Source organism: Eucalyptus grandis, chromosome 6, assembly GCF_016545825.1.
Source record: "Eucalyptus grandis isolate ANBG69807.140 chromosome 6, ASM1654582v1, whole genome shotgun sequence".
NCBI lineage: Eukaryota > Viridiplantae > Streptophyta > Magnoliopsida > Myrtales > Myrtaceae > Eucalyptus > Eucalyptus grandis.
Window position 1 is genome coordinate 10,480,729 of NC_052617.1, and position 16,646 is coordinate 10,497,374.

At 37.9% G+C, this 16,646-nt stretch overlaps 1 protein-coding gene across 18 annotated transcripts; it reads left to right on the forward strand.

Moving 5' to 3' along the window:
* The first annotated feature begins 2,738 nt into the window (after positions 1–2,738).
* On the forward strand, positions 2,739–12,148 carry LOC104451454. Of its 18 annotated transcripts, none has more exons than XM_039315405.1 (14): positions 2,739–2,888; positions 3,440–3,670; positions 3,788–4,190; positions 4,363–4,770; positions 5,111–5,395; positions 5,698–6,030; positions 6,134–9,316; positions 9,419–9,867; positions 9,943–10,036; positions 10,150–10,467; positions 10,552–10,655; positions 11,369–11,428; positions 11,537–11,641; positions 11,764–12,148. In XM_039315405.1, the coding sequence occupies exons 2-8, from the start codon at positions 3,461–3,463 to the stop codon at positions 9,463–9,465; spliced, it is 4,869 nt and encodes a 1,622-aa protein (XP_039171339.1). In that variant the 5' UTR covers positions 2,739–2,888; positions 3,440–3,460; the 3' UTR covers positions 9,466–9,867; positions 9,943–10,036; positions 10,150–10,467; positions 10,552–10,655; positions 11,369–11,428; positions 11,537–11,641; positions 11,764–12,148. The 18 variants fall into 18 exon arrangements, with proteins under 18 accessions (XP_039171339.1, XP_039171344.1, XP_039171343.1 ...); XM_039315410.1 differs by having other exon boundaries at positions 10,150–10,212; positions 10,306–10,655; XM_039315409.1 differs by having other exon boundaries at positions 10,150–10,200; positions 10,306–10,655.
* Positions 12,149–16,646: the final 4,498 nt, after the last annotated feature.

Below are 16,646 nucleotides of genomic sequence, written 5' to 3' on the forward strand. Positions count from 1 at the left end.
TACATTTATGACAAATTTCCCCCAAAACTAATTTATTCGATTGCAAAAAACTCTAAAATAGTAAATTTGTGACAAATATACTCTCTGCTAAATTGAATTAATATCACAAAAAAATCACAAAAATTATAAAGCGTGACAAACGGAGCGTAAAATCCTAAATTGGTATCTTGGTCAGGCGTGACGTGTCATTTAACTTAACAATTTGAGAATAAAATTTAACGAAAACTAACAGAGGGTAAATTTGTTACAAAATATCGGTTTGGGGTAAATTTGTCAAAGGTATACCGGTTTGGAGTTTTGGTGGTTAAAAAAATAGTTTGGGGTAAATTTGTCACAAGTATACCAGTTTGGGGTTTTTGGTGGTTAAAAAAAATAGTTTTTGGTAAATTTGTCACAAGTATACAAGTTTTGGGTTTTTGGGTATTAACCCTTTTTTTTTTTTTTTAATTACTGTAGTTAGAGTGTAAGTCTTTGGTGCCGCTTTTGTATCTGTCTTTAGCTATTTATCCATTACCTTTACCAAAAAAAAAAAACCCTATTTTTTAATGATGAATGTTATATGAGAATATCAAACAGATGTAAATGTTAGTTTCAGTGTAGATGTTTTGTGGGATTAAGTCTAGATTTTGACTCTACTTACGCTTGTGGCTTGTTTTGAAAATTCAATGGTTGATTGATCAGGATTGTTAATGATGATTTTAATCTGCTTTACTTTTGCAACCAGCTTCCAGGCACCCTCCATGTCAAAGTCTTCCAGATCAACCTCTTAATCTTGAGACAATGAACACAGAGCATCATCCAAGCGTGCCATCATCATCATCATCATCATCATCATCATCATCATCATCACAGAATAACCAGTTTTTGATTACATGGTTCCCACAAGCTCCGATGGACATAGATGTGAGTAGTCCATCATCATCGCAAGGTACATGTTAATTCATCTAAATTGATCCTAATGTATCCTGGTGTTAGTTAATTAGGGAAAAGGATGAATGCTTACATTAGGATTTAACACGTAGAATTCTTGATTCACAATTAGCTATTTATAGAGTCATCCAAACGCTGGCAACTTTGAAAATAATGGAGCTTTGAAAAGAAAGGTAGAACGACTCTAAAATAGAGAAGCTGACATAAAGAATGAGTTAGAATTTGCTGCATCTCTATCTCTGAAGAAGCAGAGAATAGAAGTTGTGAATTGGTTGACAAACGTGGAAAAGCAGAGGAAAATTTCCAAAGTCTTGAACCAGCGAGCGCAGAAAATTTGCGATCACAGTAACAGGTGGATATGTTGATGGAAGAAGCGAAAGACCTTATCATAAAAAGCAAATTTCCAAGAGGACCGTTTGAGGTGGGAGATGCCAAAGTCAATATATTATTAGAACGACAGTTGCAGGCAGGAAAGGCATTTGAGACAAATACTAAGATCTTGTGGTGCCTCACAGAGGATTGCATATCATGATTAGGCATTTTATGGTACGGGGGTATCGGGAAAACAACCATTATGATGCACATACATAATAGGCTCCTAGAAAAAGCAAACCATATTAATGTATTGTGGATTGCTACGTCACAAGATCTCAACATACATAAGTTGCAAGGTGACATTCGGTTAATATATTTAGAAAAATTTTCATGCATGGGTGTTAATTTGGATAATGCTAACTATTTATTAAAACGTTAAAAATATATTATTTCGTAGATTCTAAGGAGGAATAATAAATAAAAATTAAATTAATGTGAGGTGGAGTAAAAATAATCAAATCTTTAAGGGGTAATATCACCAAAAACCCCAAACCGGTACATCTGTAGTAAATTTATCTAAAAATATTTTTAAACTCAAATGATATACTTGTGACAAATTTATCCTATGATAATTTTCATTAAATTTTACCTTTAAATTATTTAATTGGATGATATATGGTAGTTGATGAGTATATTAATTTGGAGTTTTACCTTCTGTTTATCATAAGTATATCAATTTGTAAAAATTAATGGATGATAAATTTGTCACAAATTCACAAGTTTTTGGTTTTTGGTGTAAAAGTTAGTTCGAGATAAATTTGTTATATGTATATTAGTTTGGGACATTTCGTAGTATTAACCTTATTTAATTAGAGCAGATTAAAAAAGGATATGATAAAATTATAAGTGGTTCTTTTAGTTTATAGATATAAAATTCGGTCACGTCACTTTACAAGTCATTTTAATGTATCAAATCTCTCACTCTAAATACTACCGAGGCACGTTATTAAGGGGCCTAATCGTCTCATTTGATAGGGAATTTGCGGAAGAAACAGTGCTGGTCATGAGAGCTTTACAAATAGTGATGTGGCTTCTTATAAAACGTTTTATACGAAGTCAGGAAAGTTTTGTAAGGAGTGACGTGGCTTCTCATATAGGGCAAGACAGGAGACCTTTATAAGGAGTGAATGGAAGCGAAAGTGCTTCCGCAAAGGGTATTTTCGGAAGGAAGAGTGCTTGTGCAGCTGGCGGGGAGACAGGAGAGCTTGGAGGCAAAAGTGCTTCCAAAAAGGGCATTTTCGGAAGAAAAAGTGCTGGTTAGGAGAGCTTTATAAATAGTGATGTTGGCTTCTTATCAAACGTTTTATACGAAGTCAGAAAAGTTCTGTACCGACAAAAAAAGAAGAAGAAGAAAAGTTCTGTAAGAAATGACGTGGCCTGACTCCGTATAGAACGTTTAAATGTTTTATACGACGTGGCTTCTTATATATAAACCCAACAACTTCGTAAACCCAGAACGCAGAGAGACGAAGTAATAGGGAGAGAAGGGGCCGAGAAGAGACAAGGGGGAGAGCGACGACGGTGGATTGCAGCCCGTCGAAAGAAATCGAGCTACACCCGAAATCTCCATTTCCGAGCACCAGGCAAGGGATTTTACCTCTATTTCTCACGAGTTAGGGATTTTCGTTTTTTTTTTTAAAGTTTAATATCCGGAGCTATGTAGGGTTTTGCTTCACCGGCAACGCGTCGGTCGCCAAAATCCAATCATTATTTTGATTACCCACATCTCCTCGAGTCTATAGGGATTTCACAGAGTTCTAGTTGGAGTCAGATTCGAGAGAAACGACCTCTCGAAGTCCTCTCTGCGCCGCAGGTGAACAGTGTGTGCCGCCTGACTTCTTGGCTAAGCCTCTTTTCGGGGCGGCGACCTGTCGAATCTCGTAATTCTAGAATTAATTATTTTCTTGAGAAGGGAGTCCGCAATTCCCAAGGTGTCTTTGAGTTAGATCGGGTGTTTCTCGTCTCAAAAACAGCATTTTATTCTTGGGTCTGTTGGATATTAATGGGCAGTTTGGCTTTCCCGCTTTAGTACTTGCGGATGCTAGTGTTTGCTTGAGAATAATGCTGTGTGCGCCAGGAAAATATACACGAGATTGGTACGTTATAAAATTGTGTGCGCTCTCTTTGCCTGCAGGTTGATAATCAAGACGACAAGATGCCGCGACCTGAAGATATAGCCTGGAAATTCGTGATTAGACCGAAGGAGGGCAAGAAATGGCGTTGTCCTTACTGCCATAAAGAAGTCTCTGGATCAGTCACAAGAGTGAAAGGTCACTTTCTTAAACAACCAAAAGAAGGGATTGCCTCTTGCACAAAAGTGCCAGAGCACATACGCACACTGATGGAATTGTTACTCAATCATGAGGTGACTTTAGTACTTGTGGTAGCTACATTATCTGCTTGAGAATAATGCTATGCGTGCTAAGAAGATATATCAAAAATAGGGATAATTTATGATGGGGCACGCTCTGTTTGCTTGCAGCTTCATAACAAGGATGATATAGCCTGGAAATTCGTCAATAGAGTGGAGGACAACAAATGGCATTGTTATTACTGCAGTGGAGAATTCTTTGGAGACCTTACAGGAGTGAAAGGTCACTTGCTTGGAGTCCCAAATGGAGGAATTTCCATTTGCACACAAGTGCCGGACCATGTAAGAAAGCTAATGCGGTCATTACTTGATGAGGTGGCTGAAGAAGAGAGCAGAGAAGCCAATAGTCCATTGTCCATGGGGGCTTTGTTCTCGCCAGGCCTCGAAAATGTAATGGAACAGTTGAACTTCAACCAACAGGATGTCATTGGGTCAAACTCTGACCAACAATCACAAGAAGAGCGTCAGTTTCAGCAGAGTTCAACAATGCCGTTATTGGTGCAAAGTAGCCATGGTATGTCCGTGTGAAGTTTCTTTACATTCATCTTGGCATGGAGAATAAAAAAATCATTGTATTTTTCGTTTTATTAGCTCTCTCTAGAATAACTCAAATTTATCTATTTTCATATTTCATCGATTCCAAATTATAGTAATATCATTGCATATTATATATGTCTGTCAATTAGCCATGGAACCAGAGTCACGTGACACAGAAGTGCTGGACCACATAAGAAAGCGTAATGACCTCGATGAGATGGCTGAAGAAGAGAGCAGAGTGGTGGCTGAAGAACAGAGCAGAGAAGCCCACGGTCAATCCTCCATGGAACCAAAGTCAGGTGACATGCCGACTCAAGATGAGGTGGCTGAAGAAGAGATCAGAGATGCCAACAGTCAATTTTTCACTGAATTAGACAGGAATTTATTCTCATCAGAATTCCCCTCAGCAGAGTCCCTCTCATCATATGCCATCGAACAAATGGCACTACAGATAAGGACGGTGATCAACACTGGAGTAAACTCTGACCAACAATCACAACCAGAGCATCAGTTTCATCAGATTTCAACAATGCCGTTATTGGTGCAAAGTAACCATGGTATGTCCATGTAAAGTTTCTATACATTCATCCAGGCGTGGAGAAAAGAAAAATCATTATATTTTTCGTATTAGTAACTCTCTCTATAATAACTCAAATTCATCTGCTTTCATATCCTATAGATTCCAAATTACAGTTGTATCATCACATATTCTAGATGTGCAATATCATTATCTTTTTACTGCACCGTTTATTTCATCAAAATATTTACTTATGAGCATATGTTGATTTTCGCTGTAAATATTTTTTTTTAATCAAGTTCTAGACGTTCGTTTTACCTGTGCCCATGACTTGATTTAAAAGTCCCATTGTTGATTTATTTTACGCTTGACTCTTTTAGTGCAACCAGTTTTGGTGCCCCCTCAACATCAAAATTCTCCACATCAATCCGAGACAAGGAATGTGCTGCAGAATCCAGCCGCACCATCATCAACAGCTCTAAGGGATACGGATTTACGTTTCCGATCATCATCACAAGCTTCAAATGCTGCTCCACAGTGGCTGACCGACGTTTCAAACTTCAACCAACAGGATATCAATGGGCTAAACTCTGGCCAACAATCACAAGCAGAGCGTCAGTTTCCTCAGGGTTCAACAATGCCGTCACTGGCACAAAATAGCCATGGTATGTTCATGTGAAGTTTCTATACATTCATCTAGGCCGGGAGAAAAACATCTATTATATTTTTCAACACAAACATGTCGGATTTTTTAACTGAAGTGGTGACTTTTAAAAATCTCCCATAAACATGCTTTTTCCACACCACTGTTCAAATATGAAGAGAGTCAATAACCTATTCCTTAATAACCATACATCCAATGTGTTGCACGTGGCCACTGGACCCACTGTATCCAGTAAACTAACTACAATAAGCATTCTCCCATGTTCCAATCAACCATGTCCTAACTTTGATGAACAAAACACAGGTGAAAGTTCCACGATGGCTTTAGCGGAAGCGGAATTGGATCTTCATGATTTGCCAGATCAGTCACAATGTTACATTCAATCTCAAATGCAAATGATTGCCCTGCAGACTCCAGCAGGGGCGTCATCATTCCAGGATGATCAATTAGCCGTTGTAGATAATTTAGATTGCTTGCATGATTGCAATCAGCACTCTCAGTTGCAAACTTTAATGGACATAGATCCCTCAATTGCATCACAGCATGCAAGTGACTCTCACATTATTGAGGCAACAACAGTTGATTCGCAAGTTCCAGAGGCGGCAACAAATGCAACAGGTCCATCGTCATCACAAGGTGCGTTTGGATTAATCTTCATTGTTACTATATGGTTCCACCAGATTCTTAAATGTCCCCAAATTATTTTATCGAAATCTTACATATGTTTTTTATAAATTAGATATGAACAGGGGTTCTCCGGTCATGGACTTACGGAGCATCTATGCCAACGATGAAGAGATAAGAAACCTGAAAAGAAAAGTGGAAGAACTCGACGACAAAGAAGCTGGCATAGAGGAGCAGATGGAGATAGAGTCTGCTGCTTCCTCAGTTCGGAAGAAGCCGAGGATACTGGTTGATAGATGGCTGAAAGAGACAGAAAGAGCAAGAAATAATTTCCAAATAATTGTCCAAGCCAATGCGGAAACTTTGCCACCAAAGGAACAGGTGGAGAAATTGACGACAGAAGGGGAAGAACTCATAGGAAAAACGCTTCCACAACCACTGCTCATAGAAGAGAGAGATGCCAAAGGAGTCAAACTTTTGGAACGAAAGTTAACAGGTAAAGGGATTCATAGGAACATTGAGTTGATTTGGGACCATCTGAAGGAGAATCATGCATGCAAATTGGGTATTTATGGAATGGGTGGTGTTGGGAAGACAACTATTATGATGCACATACATAATAGACTTCTCGAAGATGCAACCTTCGATGGTGTGGTTTTTATCACTGTGTCTCAAGATTTCAGCATTAAGAAGTTGCAGAGTGATATTTGGAAGGATCTAAAATTAGACATTATGGAGGTTGAGGATGAGAAGAAACGAGCAGCTATGTTGTCGAAGCAATTAGAAAGAAAGAAAAATTGTGTATTGATTCTTGATGATGTGTGGGAACGTCTTGATCTTGAAGAGGTGGGAATCCCTATTAGAGCAAATGGATTTAAGCTGGTCTTAACCACTCGATCTTATTATGTGTGCTGCCAAATGCAATGTCAAGAGAAGATAAAAATTAAACCTCTTTCTCAAAAAGAAGCCGAGAGTTTATTTTGGGAGGAGCTTGGATCTGAAGTTCCACTTAATTCTGAAATTGAAGCAACGGTGAAGTCCATTGTTAAAGAATGTGCAGGATTGCCAATTGGAGTCATCACGATGGCAAGAAGCATGCGAGGAGTGACTGATGTGTTTGAATGGAGGGATTCCCTGGTTAAATTGGAAGAATCAAGTAAGGGGCAAACAGATATGAAGAAGGTCTTAATGAATCTAAAATTCAGTTATGATCGCCTTGGTAATCCTGATGTGCAACAATGCTTCTTGTCTTGTGCACTTTATCCAGAAGATAAATTGATTGATAAGTTCGAGCTGGTAGAATTCTTTATTGACCAAGGATTGATTGGTGGATTGAATACGAGGAGGGAACAATATGATAGAGGCCTCACCATATTGAACAAACTAGGAAATGTTTGCCTATTGGAAGATCATCGGAGCAAGATGAAGATGCACGATTTGATTAGAGACATGGCATTGCACATCATGAGTGCGACTTCCATTGTAAAAGCAAGAAAGTGGTTGGGAAGTATTCCATCTGAGGAATTTTGGACGGATGCTTTGGAGAGAGTTTCTTTGATGGGAAACAAAATAAGTGAAATTCCATTGAACATGTCACCAAATTGTCCTAAACTATCAACTTTACTACTGAATGGAAGCTTGTTAAAGCATGTGGTCATCCCTGATTCTTTCTTCAAACAGTTATGTGGGCTAAAGGTTCTAAACCTGAGTGGATGTGAACTAACAGAACTTCCAAGTTCCATCTCAAACTTGGTTAACTTGAGGGCACTATTGCTTAGAGGGTGTCGGGGATTGCGCCGTATTCCTTGTTTAGGGAAGCTCACATCTTTAAGAAAGTTGGACGTTGTTGGCTGTTCTAAGCTTGAAGAAGTGCCCAAGGGTCTGGAAATGTTGGTGAACTTGAGATACCTTGACCTACGTTTTTTATTGACCGTTGAATTACCTGAAAGAGTACCGGGGGATTTGCTAAACTTGCAGTATCTTAAAGTTGAATTTCTAGATGTACAAGACATGACAAAATTGAGGGCACTGGAGACATTCGAATGCTCTTTTGAAGATGTGAATGATTTCAATAAGTGTGTGAGGGTTATTAAACAGAGTAACCTTTGCTACTATTATAATCTCTATTATTATCTCGACAAGGCTGATGATGATGAGGAGGAAGAAAGTGATATTACTCGAACTGAGAATCCGGAGAGGAAAGTCGAAATTTGGGGGTGGGATCATGCTATTGTGAGTGTGGAAGGGGAATGCACTGGCATTTTTATTTTGATTCCCCAAGACGTGCAGAAAATGACAATGCTTTGGTGCAACGGTATAACAAATTTGTCTAGCATAGGTCCACTTGACTACCTTGAGGAGCTAGAAGTACAAGGTTCAGAAAACTTAGGGGTGCACTATGGAGGAGAAGACGAAGGAGTAATTGACATCCTTGCCCCAGCCCTTGCGCCTCTCCTCTTCCCAAGCCTTAGGGTTTTAAGTATATATGATTGTCCAAAACTGAAGCATCTCTTTGGGCATGTGTTTAAATCCGACCTTCAGCATCTACAAGAGATTAGAATAGAGAGATGTGAGGAAATGGTGGGGATAATAGCAGCAATTACATCCCCACCACCCCATCCGCTCCCATTTTTCCGTAGTCTCAAAGTGATTACGATTAGTGGCTGTAACAAGATGAAGAGAGTGGTGGAATCTGAGTGGATGCCCCACTTCCCTAATCTGAGAAGAATCTCAGTAGACGCATGTGAGAAGATGGAGGAGATAATCGGAGGTCCTCCCCCAAACTTGCCAGTTGAAGAGATTTCTCTCGAATATCTTGTGGTATATAATTGCGATAACATGAGAAAGCTGTTTCCGCATGAGTGGCTGCTCCATCTTCGAAATCTTCAAAGTATCAATATCACTAAATGCAAAGGAATGGTGGAGTTGATAAGCGGAGCGGGACAACGCCAAGAAGGAAGCATAATGACTCCTGTAAACAACACCCCTTCATCCTTCCAGCCTTCTTCAATTTCTCTCCCAAAGCTGGAGCGATTGAACCTAAACGATCTACCCCAGCTGAAGAGCATATGCGAAGTCCCAATAAGCTGCGATTTCATGATAATTTTGGATGTGGACCAATGCCCAGAACTGAAGCGGATTCCTTTGCAACTGCGATTACGTGATATTGAGGACTTCCTGCATATTAGGGTGGAAGATGAGGAACAGTGGAAGACGCTGATGTGGGATCATCCCGATGCTCAGGCTATTCTTCAACCTTATCTCCGAAAAAGGACACACAATTCTCCAAATGCTATAGGTTAATGAGTTTAATTGATATACGATTGCTTCACTTCTTAAAAGTCCTTATGTAGCTTTTCTCTCTATATAGTCATGCAGCTCTAACAGTGGCCTTTTGCAGAACTGTTCGTCCAGCGAAAGGATCTCCTGCGACTCTGCGAAATATGATATTGCTTGAACTTGTCAATCGAAAATGTTGCGCCGCATACACTACTTCGCTCTTTTGGATCAGAGCAATATGACCCCGATTAAACTTGTTTCGACATTAAACTATCGGGTATAGAATACTTGATCTGCTTAGTAGTTGTATCATATATGGAAACGTAGGCCGGGAAGTTTTGTTTTCACCCTTTGTCATACTTTGAGTTAGAAATGTAAAAAAACGAAGAAGAAAGAATTGCACAGCTATCACCCCTCTTTAAATGCCTCGAAGTTGTGGATAGATGGAGAACCCTACAGCTTCAGCTCAAGTTACCAAAAATCAGAGCAGTAACCACTAGCAAGTCAATGGAGAAAAGGCCAGCTTATAGGATGTGGCACTTTTGAAAGTGTTTACATTGCAAGCAACCAGTAAGTTTGCTCTGGGAATCTTAGACATGTTCCATTTTTTTAGATATCCAGTCAGCTAAACTTTGACATATTAAGTGACAGAAAAACCGGATCTCTATGTGCATGGAAGGAGTTTGAGCTATTGCCTAATGATCCAACTTTAGCTGAGTGCATCAAGCAGTTAAAGCAGGTAATGTTTTTGTTATGCTCTGGGATCCAATCTATCCTCTCATCTGATCTAAATATGCTGGGAGGAAACTTCCTTTCATCATTTCCAGGTAATTGATTGCTTTGTTGCTACAGGAAATTCAGGTACTTAGCCAGCGTAGACATCCAAACATTCTGCAGTATTATGTAAGGGAAATTGTGAGTCACATTTCCACAGCATCTGTGCGTCCCAACTCAATGGGCGTTCATTATTTGACTCACCAAAATTTCAACATATTCATACATACTCAGGTTGAGGATTGGCTTTACATATATCTAGAATATGCACATCACGATTCAATAGACAAGTATATCCAGGAGCGTCTTGGACCCTAACAAAATCGGTTGTCAGCACTTTACCCGCTATATTGTGGCTGGATTGGCTTCCCTGCATGTTAACAACTCCATACATGGGTAATTCTAAACCATTGATCAAGCATCATGAGATGACTTGCATATTGGATTAGGATGATTGGACCTTCTTCTTTGTGCCCCCAGACCTGTTAAAACTATTTGGCTTGTGCATGGATTTAAAGGGAGCTAATTTATTTGTGGATGCATCTGGGATATTCAAACTTGCTGACTTTGGGATTGCTAAACATGTGAGTTTTTACCTCTTCACTGCAAGACTACTCAGTGCATGTAGAAATTCCTTGCTGATTTGTGGTGCATTCGAATGTGAAGTCTGGGACCCAGGGTGACTGCATACTTCTCGTTATTGGTTTGTGGCATTTCATATGTGCATAAATCTATCATAGATGGATGAAATGTTATTAAGTAATTTTCTTCACTTTTTTTCCCATTGTTTCGGGTAAAGTTACCATGTTGCATAATTGGGAAAAGATTTCTTGCTGTAAATAGATGCCGAAACCTAATGAGAGTTCTTTCCCTTTCTACTGGTTTCTAAAAAGTTCCTAAGAGCGGTAGTGAATAGAACGCAATACCTTTGGCAAAAGGTTGTGGTGTTGTTTTTGCTGCTCCTCTGCATTCCAAGATAAGGATAGAATTTAGTCAGAGTAAGTAAGGGCCTCCTTCCTAACATGGGGTAAATAAAAGTGTATTGATCCATAGAATGGAATTCTGGACAATAGCCAAGGTGTTGTTGCTCTCTTTGAGTTCTCAAGCATTTGCTGAGGTCATGTTGTTGATTGCTTCATGGTCCTTTTTCTCAGTAATGAGCTAACATAAGTTGAAAGTGGTTGATTCAGTTATCGATCTGATGTATCTATGTCTATGAAGATGTTGCCGTTTTATCCAGTGTTCCATGAACACACCAAGTAGTCTTCAGCTTTACTAATGCCGTACCATTTCTTAGCTAACCGGACAAGCAGCTTGCCGCTCTTTGAAGGGAAGTCTAAACTGGATGGCTCTAGAGGTACTCTGCTTTTGTTAATGTTAATGCAGCATTCTTTTTTAGTCGTGGTGGAATGATGGAATAATATATCTTGCAACTCATACAATCCTTGATGGTGAATAATTACAGCACGGATCTCGATCATACTGCCGACATGTGGAGTTTGGGATGTACTATTTACCGAAATGATTATTGGGAAACCTCCTTTTTTTTTCATTCTCTCTGTCCTCCCAGGTAATACGCTTCCAAGCAAATCTGTGTCGTCGTTTTCTGTTGGAAGTTCGGGACATGCGCATTACCATTCGGTGTGTGATCTGTGTCATGAGTTTCTATTTAAGGTTGAATCATTAATGCAGACTCAAGCTATATTTAAGGTGATGCGAAGTTCTCCAGCAATACCTGAGACATTATCTGCTGAGGGAAAGGATTTCCTACAGTGCGGCTTTCGAAGACAGCCTACGGAGAGGCCTTTTGCTGCTATGCTACTTGAGCATGCTTTCCTGCAAATTTGAAGTTGCAAATGACTGACTTATTTCAAGTGTTGTACGTTGTCGCAAAAGGGATCTTGTCCTGTAAAGTTCCATATTATTTACTAAACCAAAAGGATCACACGGTCCATAGATATGATGAAGTACTTGTATATTGACAAAATAAGGCACGTGCTTCTCTTGCATGGTCTGACTGGCGACACACCGATCTAGGCAATTTGACAGTGTTGCTTAATCTAAACCTTTTACTGCAGAGTGCATTCTTACCATAAATATTTTGTACGAACTACATTTATTCATCAAAATTGAATGGTATTGATTTGGCTCCAAATAAGCAACAGATCACGAAACACAAGCAAGAAAACCCAGAAAAGAAAAAAGAAAAAGAAAACCGAGGCTATATGGCATCAGAATTCCTGAACTCATTTTGAAAGCAAATACTTTGTCGGTTTGGTGGGAGGAACATTGGCAAGTTTGGCAAACCTGCAATGTCTTAGGATTGCGGTAGTAAAGGGAGAAGTATCTAATATGGGCATTGGAGGCTCTTGGTTCTTCCCTTCAACAATGTTGTTGATCTCAATAAATACATGAGATTTCTCCAACTAAAATGGCCCTCATCATTGTCACCAAATTCCAGTGAATCAAGAAAAGCCATTGTGGTCTGCTTGCAAATGTAAATGATCACGATGATCCAAGATTTGCAGCTTTCGAGAGGCGAATTCACGTCGATTGTTGCAATTATGCTCTTGTCAGGGCAGCAGGGGAAAGTCTTTCCCCTGATGATTTTGCTCCCAAGTGATGCTGCAAGTTTGCCGTATTTTCCCCTTAGGATTGTTTGTCATTTTGTGGAACATTTTTAGAATAATTTTGCATCCTGTGTCTATAAAATGCAAATAGCCGGTGAAATCCATTAAAAACATCTCAAGCTATCCGTTTATGAGATTTTAATGGACCTTAAATTTATATAATTTACCTTCCCTTGTCCAAATTTTTAGGTCGGACTTTCACTTATGTGAATTTAGCAATTTTTGCATGAAATGCAGAGTAAACATACTTCCTTTTTATTATTATTTTTCTACAATTAATGTGATTCCTCTATCCTAATGCATACCAGAAATATATGATATGAATGACATAAAGTGTAACAGAAAAAGAAACTCCTCGAAATTTTGCAAAGTCAAAGGCGCCGCTCAGGCCAAGCGATATCTCTCGGTTGCATTAGATTCTCTCTTCGATTTCATTTTCTTTTGTTCTTTTCCTCATTTTTCAACCAACATCCTAACCATAAGGCGCCTTTTCTCTTTTGTCCCCTATCTGTCCTCCTTTTCTTTCGTACAACTCGTTCTTCTTTCGCTGCTTTTTGGTTTTTCTTTTTCTTGGTGTTCTCTGCCCAAACCCTTAATGAAGACAACTAATCGGTGTTTAGTTTTCCAAAGTGTAGCATTATTGAGCACCATCATCGACCATCAAGTTCGCTAAACTCAGTCATCAATTAACTAACTGTTCTTGTTTAAACAGGAGCTGCACCAACGTGTCAAGAAAAAGGTAAACAAAAACTCAGGCAAGAACTCATTAGTTTTCAAGATTCGGTCATAAAATGTCGTGTTGAAAGTGGCCTCCTTTCGGCCAACCAGAAGAAGGGAACCGAAAGGACTTCAGATAGCGGGCCGCATCCAAAACTCTCATAAGAATTCCCATTTAAATTCATCTAGGGAAATTCAGAGTTGTGTTGTGTAATAGATTGGATCACAAAAATTGCACTCTTATTAAAAAGGTAGTGCAATCACGAGAATGTGAGGTTACAAACGGATTTTATAATGGGTTAAATTATCAGTGGATTTGATTGTTAATTTTTATGAAGATGCGACCGAAACCTTTGAACTCGTAACAGTAATTTAACTTAAAAGTTACTGAGTAATTACAGTCTTTAAATCATTATTGCGATAATTTTTTTTTTCTTTTTGATCTAAAGATCGTAACTACATATGAAACTGGACTCGTAATTGGGAAAACACGAATTTAGCATATTATACATTGCTCCTAAATAATTTTATGCACATGCCAAATAACAAGTACATGTATAAGTTCAGGCAAATAGGTCTTTAGCGAATTGACAATGCAGAAATTGAGAGAGCGCATGAAGGGATCTTTGCATTTTTGAAACTCTGTTAGTGTACATTCTAGTAGTTCTCCCTTGTCAAAATATACTGATTTTCAACTTTCGCTAAAATGTCGCACATTCAACTGGGGAGACTATGATCGATAGTCCTAATTAGCCAAGTCACAAAACCAATCATCTATTAAAATAGTTCAGAAATCTTTCTGTTCATTCTAATTAATAATCGCATCAAAGAATTTTTCCCTAAACTTTTATATTCAGTCATAGTTACTACTTTTAAGTTCACTCTTTGAAAGATTCCGATGATCTCTTTAAATAAATTAAAATACAATTCAGGGTTAGTGGTCGTAACTTTATCTATTAGGTATATAGCTTTATGCTCATTTTGAATGAGGGCAAAAGGTCACCCCGTTTACATTCACGTGTTTGTCACATTGTGAGGGGAAAATGGGAACAAAATGCAAGTTCAGAGGCACAGGACGCAACTTTCTAAATTTCCATTTTCAAATGCATTGGGTTCTCTTTTCCCCAGTCATCTCTTCTTAATCATCCCGGTGCAAGGACAGGACTTTCCCTGGACAGTGATGCACAACAACCCATTATCATTGCACTGAAATGAATCTCTTTCCTTTGATCGTGGACGATTCTATGCTCCCGAAATCGATGGAATTTGAAGGGGAATCTCTTCCGCTTCATGTATCTATCATCTTCAAGTACTCCGAGCTGCAGAGGGAGATGCCCCTCTACTTCCACTTGTTTCCATCTTTCAGCTGTACGTTCTCATTCCTATGTAACATTATTTGCCAAAGCATAGTAGAAAACAAAATGATGCACGATTAAGATTTGTTTGGAAAGTTCACACCTAGATCAAATTCACTTCTAATTGATCAAATTCGATCAATCAGAAGGGGATTCATAGTCGAAATGTCCTCATTTGGGATCGCTTTCTCAGGTTGTGTGTTTCTTTTATTGGTATATATGATCATATTTTTTTGTTATCATAATATTTATGCAAAAATTGACAGCTGGATCAAATATATGCGCACTCTGGACAAGTATATTTGAAGGAATTATATGCGAAACAAGTTATATCGGGTTGAATGACCTGATTGTATATGGGAGGACATAGCGATAAGACGCAATAACCTTCTATGGATTCTCTTATGGTAAATATATGCATGTGCTTTAATTTTCTTTTTACTGAGAATATACGTGAATAGTTGATACGGTGGTTGAGGATCGAAACGTAGCATATTGTAGAAATTTGGTTGGTTTCTAGAAGTCCTCCGCTTGAAACCGGGGGAAGAACAAATTGAAAGAAGACGAGGATGAGTAGGCAGAAAATTGACTTGCCTGAATAAAGTACAGTGCCGTAAAATAAGCATACATGGACCATTCAACAGTATTGTTTGATCAGGATTCAAGACTTTGACCAATTCCAAGTCTCTCTCTCACACACGCATTTAAAAACAAAAAGAAATGATAAAGAAAAGATGGAGACTTTTCTTTCCTGCGTACTCATAGCGTGCTTGATAACGATTCTATAATCGGAAATAATTTTTAATCAAAAATGATTTTTTCTAATTCCATTTTCGAGAACAAAGTCTAAGAAGAAAACGCATTTGGTAATTGTTCAAAATTTATATTTCCAGGATAAAAATGCATTTGGTAAGATTCTTAAATTTTTTTGTTTCTTTTAATTTTTTAATGATTTTATTATATTTTTTTCTTTTTCTTTTTCTCTTCTTCTTCCTCCTTCTTGATAGCTGGTTGTCGACCACCGCTCCTATAACTAAATCCACCCAATTTTTACCAAAAAGATAAAGTTAACCTCTATCATTCAATTATTGGTGATCCCAACTTATCTACTTTCCTTTTTTTAAATTTGTCTATATATCTACTTACCATAATTAATAATCTTATATATTTAGCTTTTGTTTGTTGTAGATTTTCCAGGTATATTAAAGGCATTATGTTTTTATTTATTTATTTATTTATTTATTTATTGATAGATATTATTACCATATAAATTTGTTTTGTCAAAAAGAGAAATTTCACAAAATTCTAGTTCTTTTTCACGTTGTCCATCATATTCACGTCATGAGTTATGCTGAGGAGAATACAAATTCGATTACTTGTTTATGCATACAAAAATTGTGAAGAGCTTTTTTTTTTTTTTTTAAATCTTATAAATGAGAACATCATTTTATTAAATTTAACTTGTGTAGACATTATTGTTTTTTTCATGAGTCATAATTAGTCATTCCGTCTTTACTTAGTGGCTTTTCGTATATATAGTTTATTTACACATAATTTGTGGTAAAATCTCTTTAAAAGAATATTACTTCACCGATACTTATGAACGTGACTCTCCATTTATTTACCAAATTATTCATAAGAAATTAATCATATGATGACTATATAATTTGATGTAGGGTTGACACTTGATCCGTTGTATGGGGACCACTTAATATAGCTTTGACTCTCTCTCTCTCTCTCTCTCTTATTTTTCGTTTGTGAAATTTATCCTTATTAAAATATAATTCACTTAAAACTTTTGTTGCAATGAGTGCAGTGCTTCTGACAAATGCTTCAACATCAAATATAAAATAATTGTTCTCATTCTGTTTTA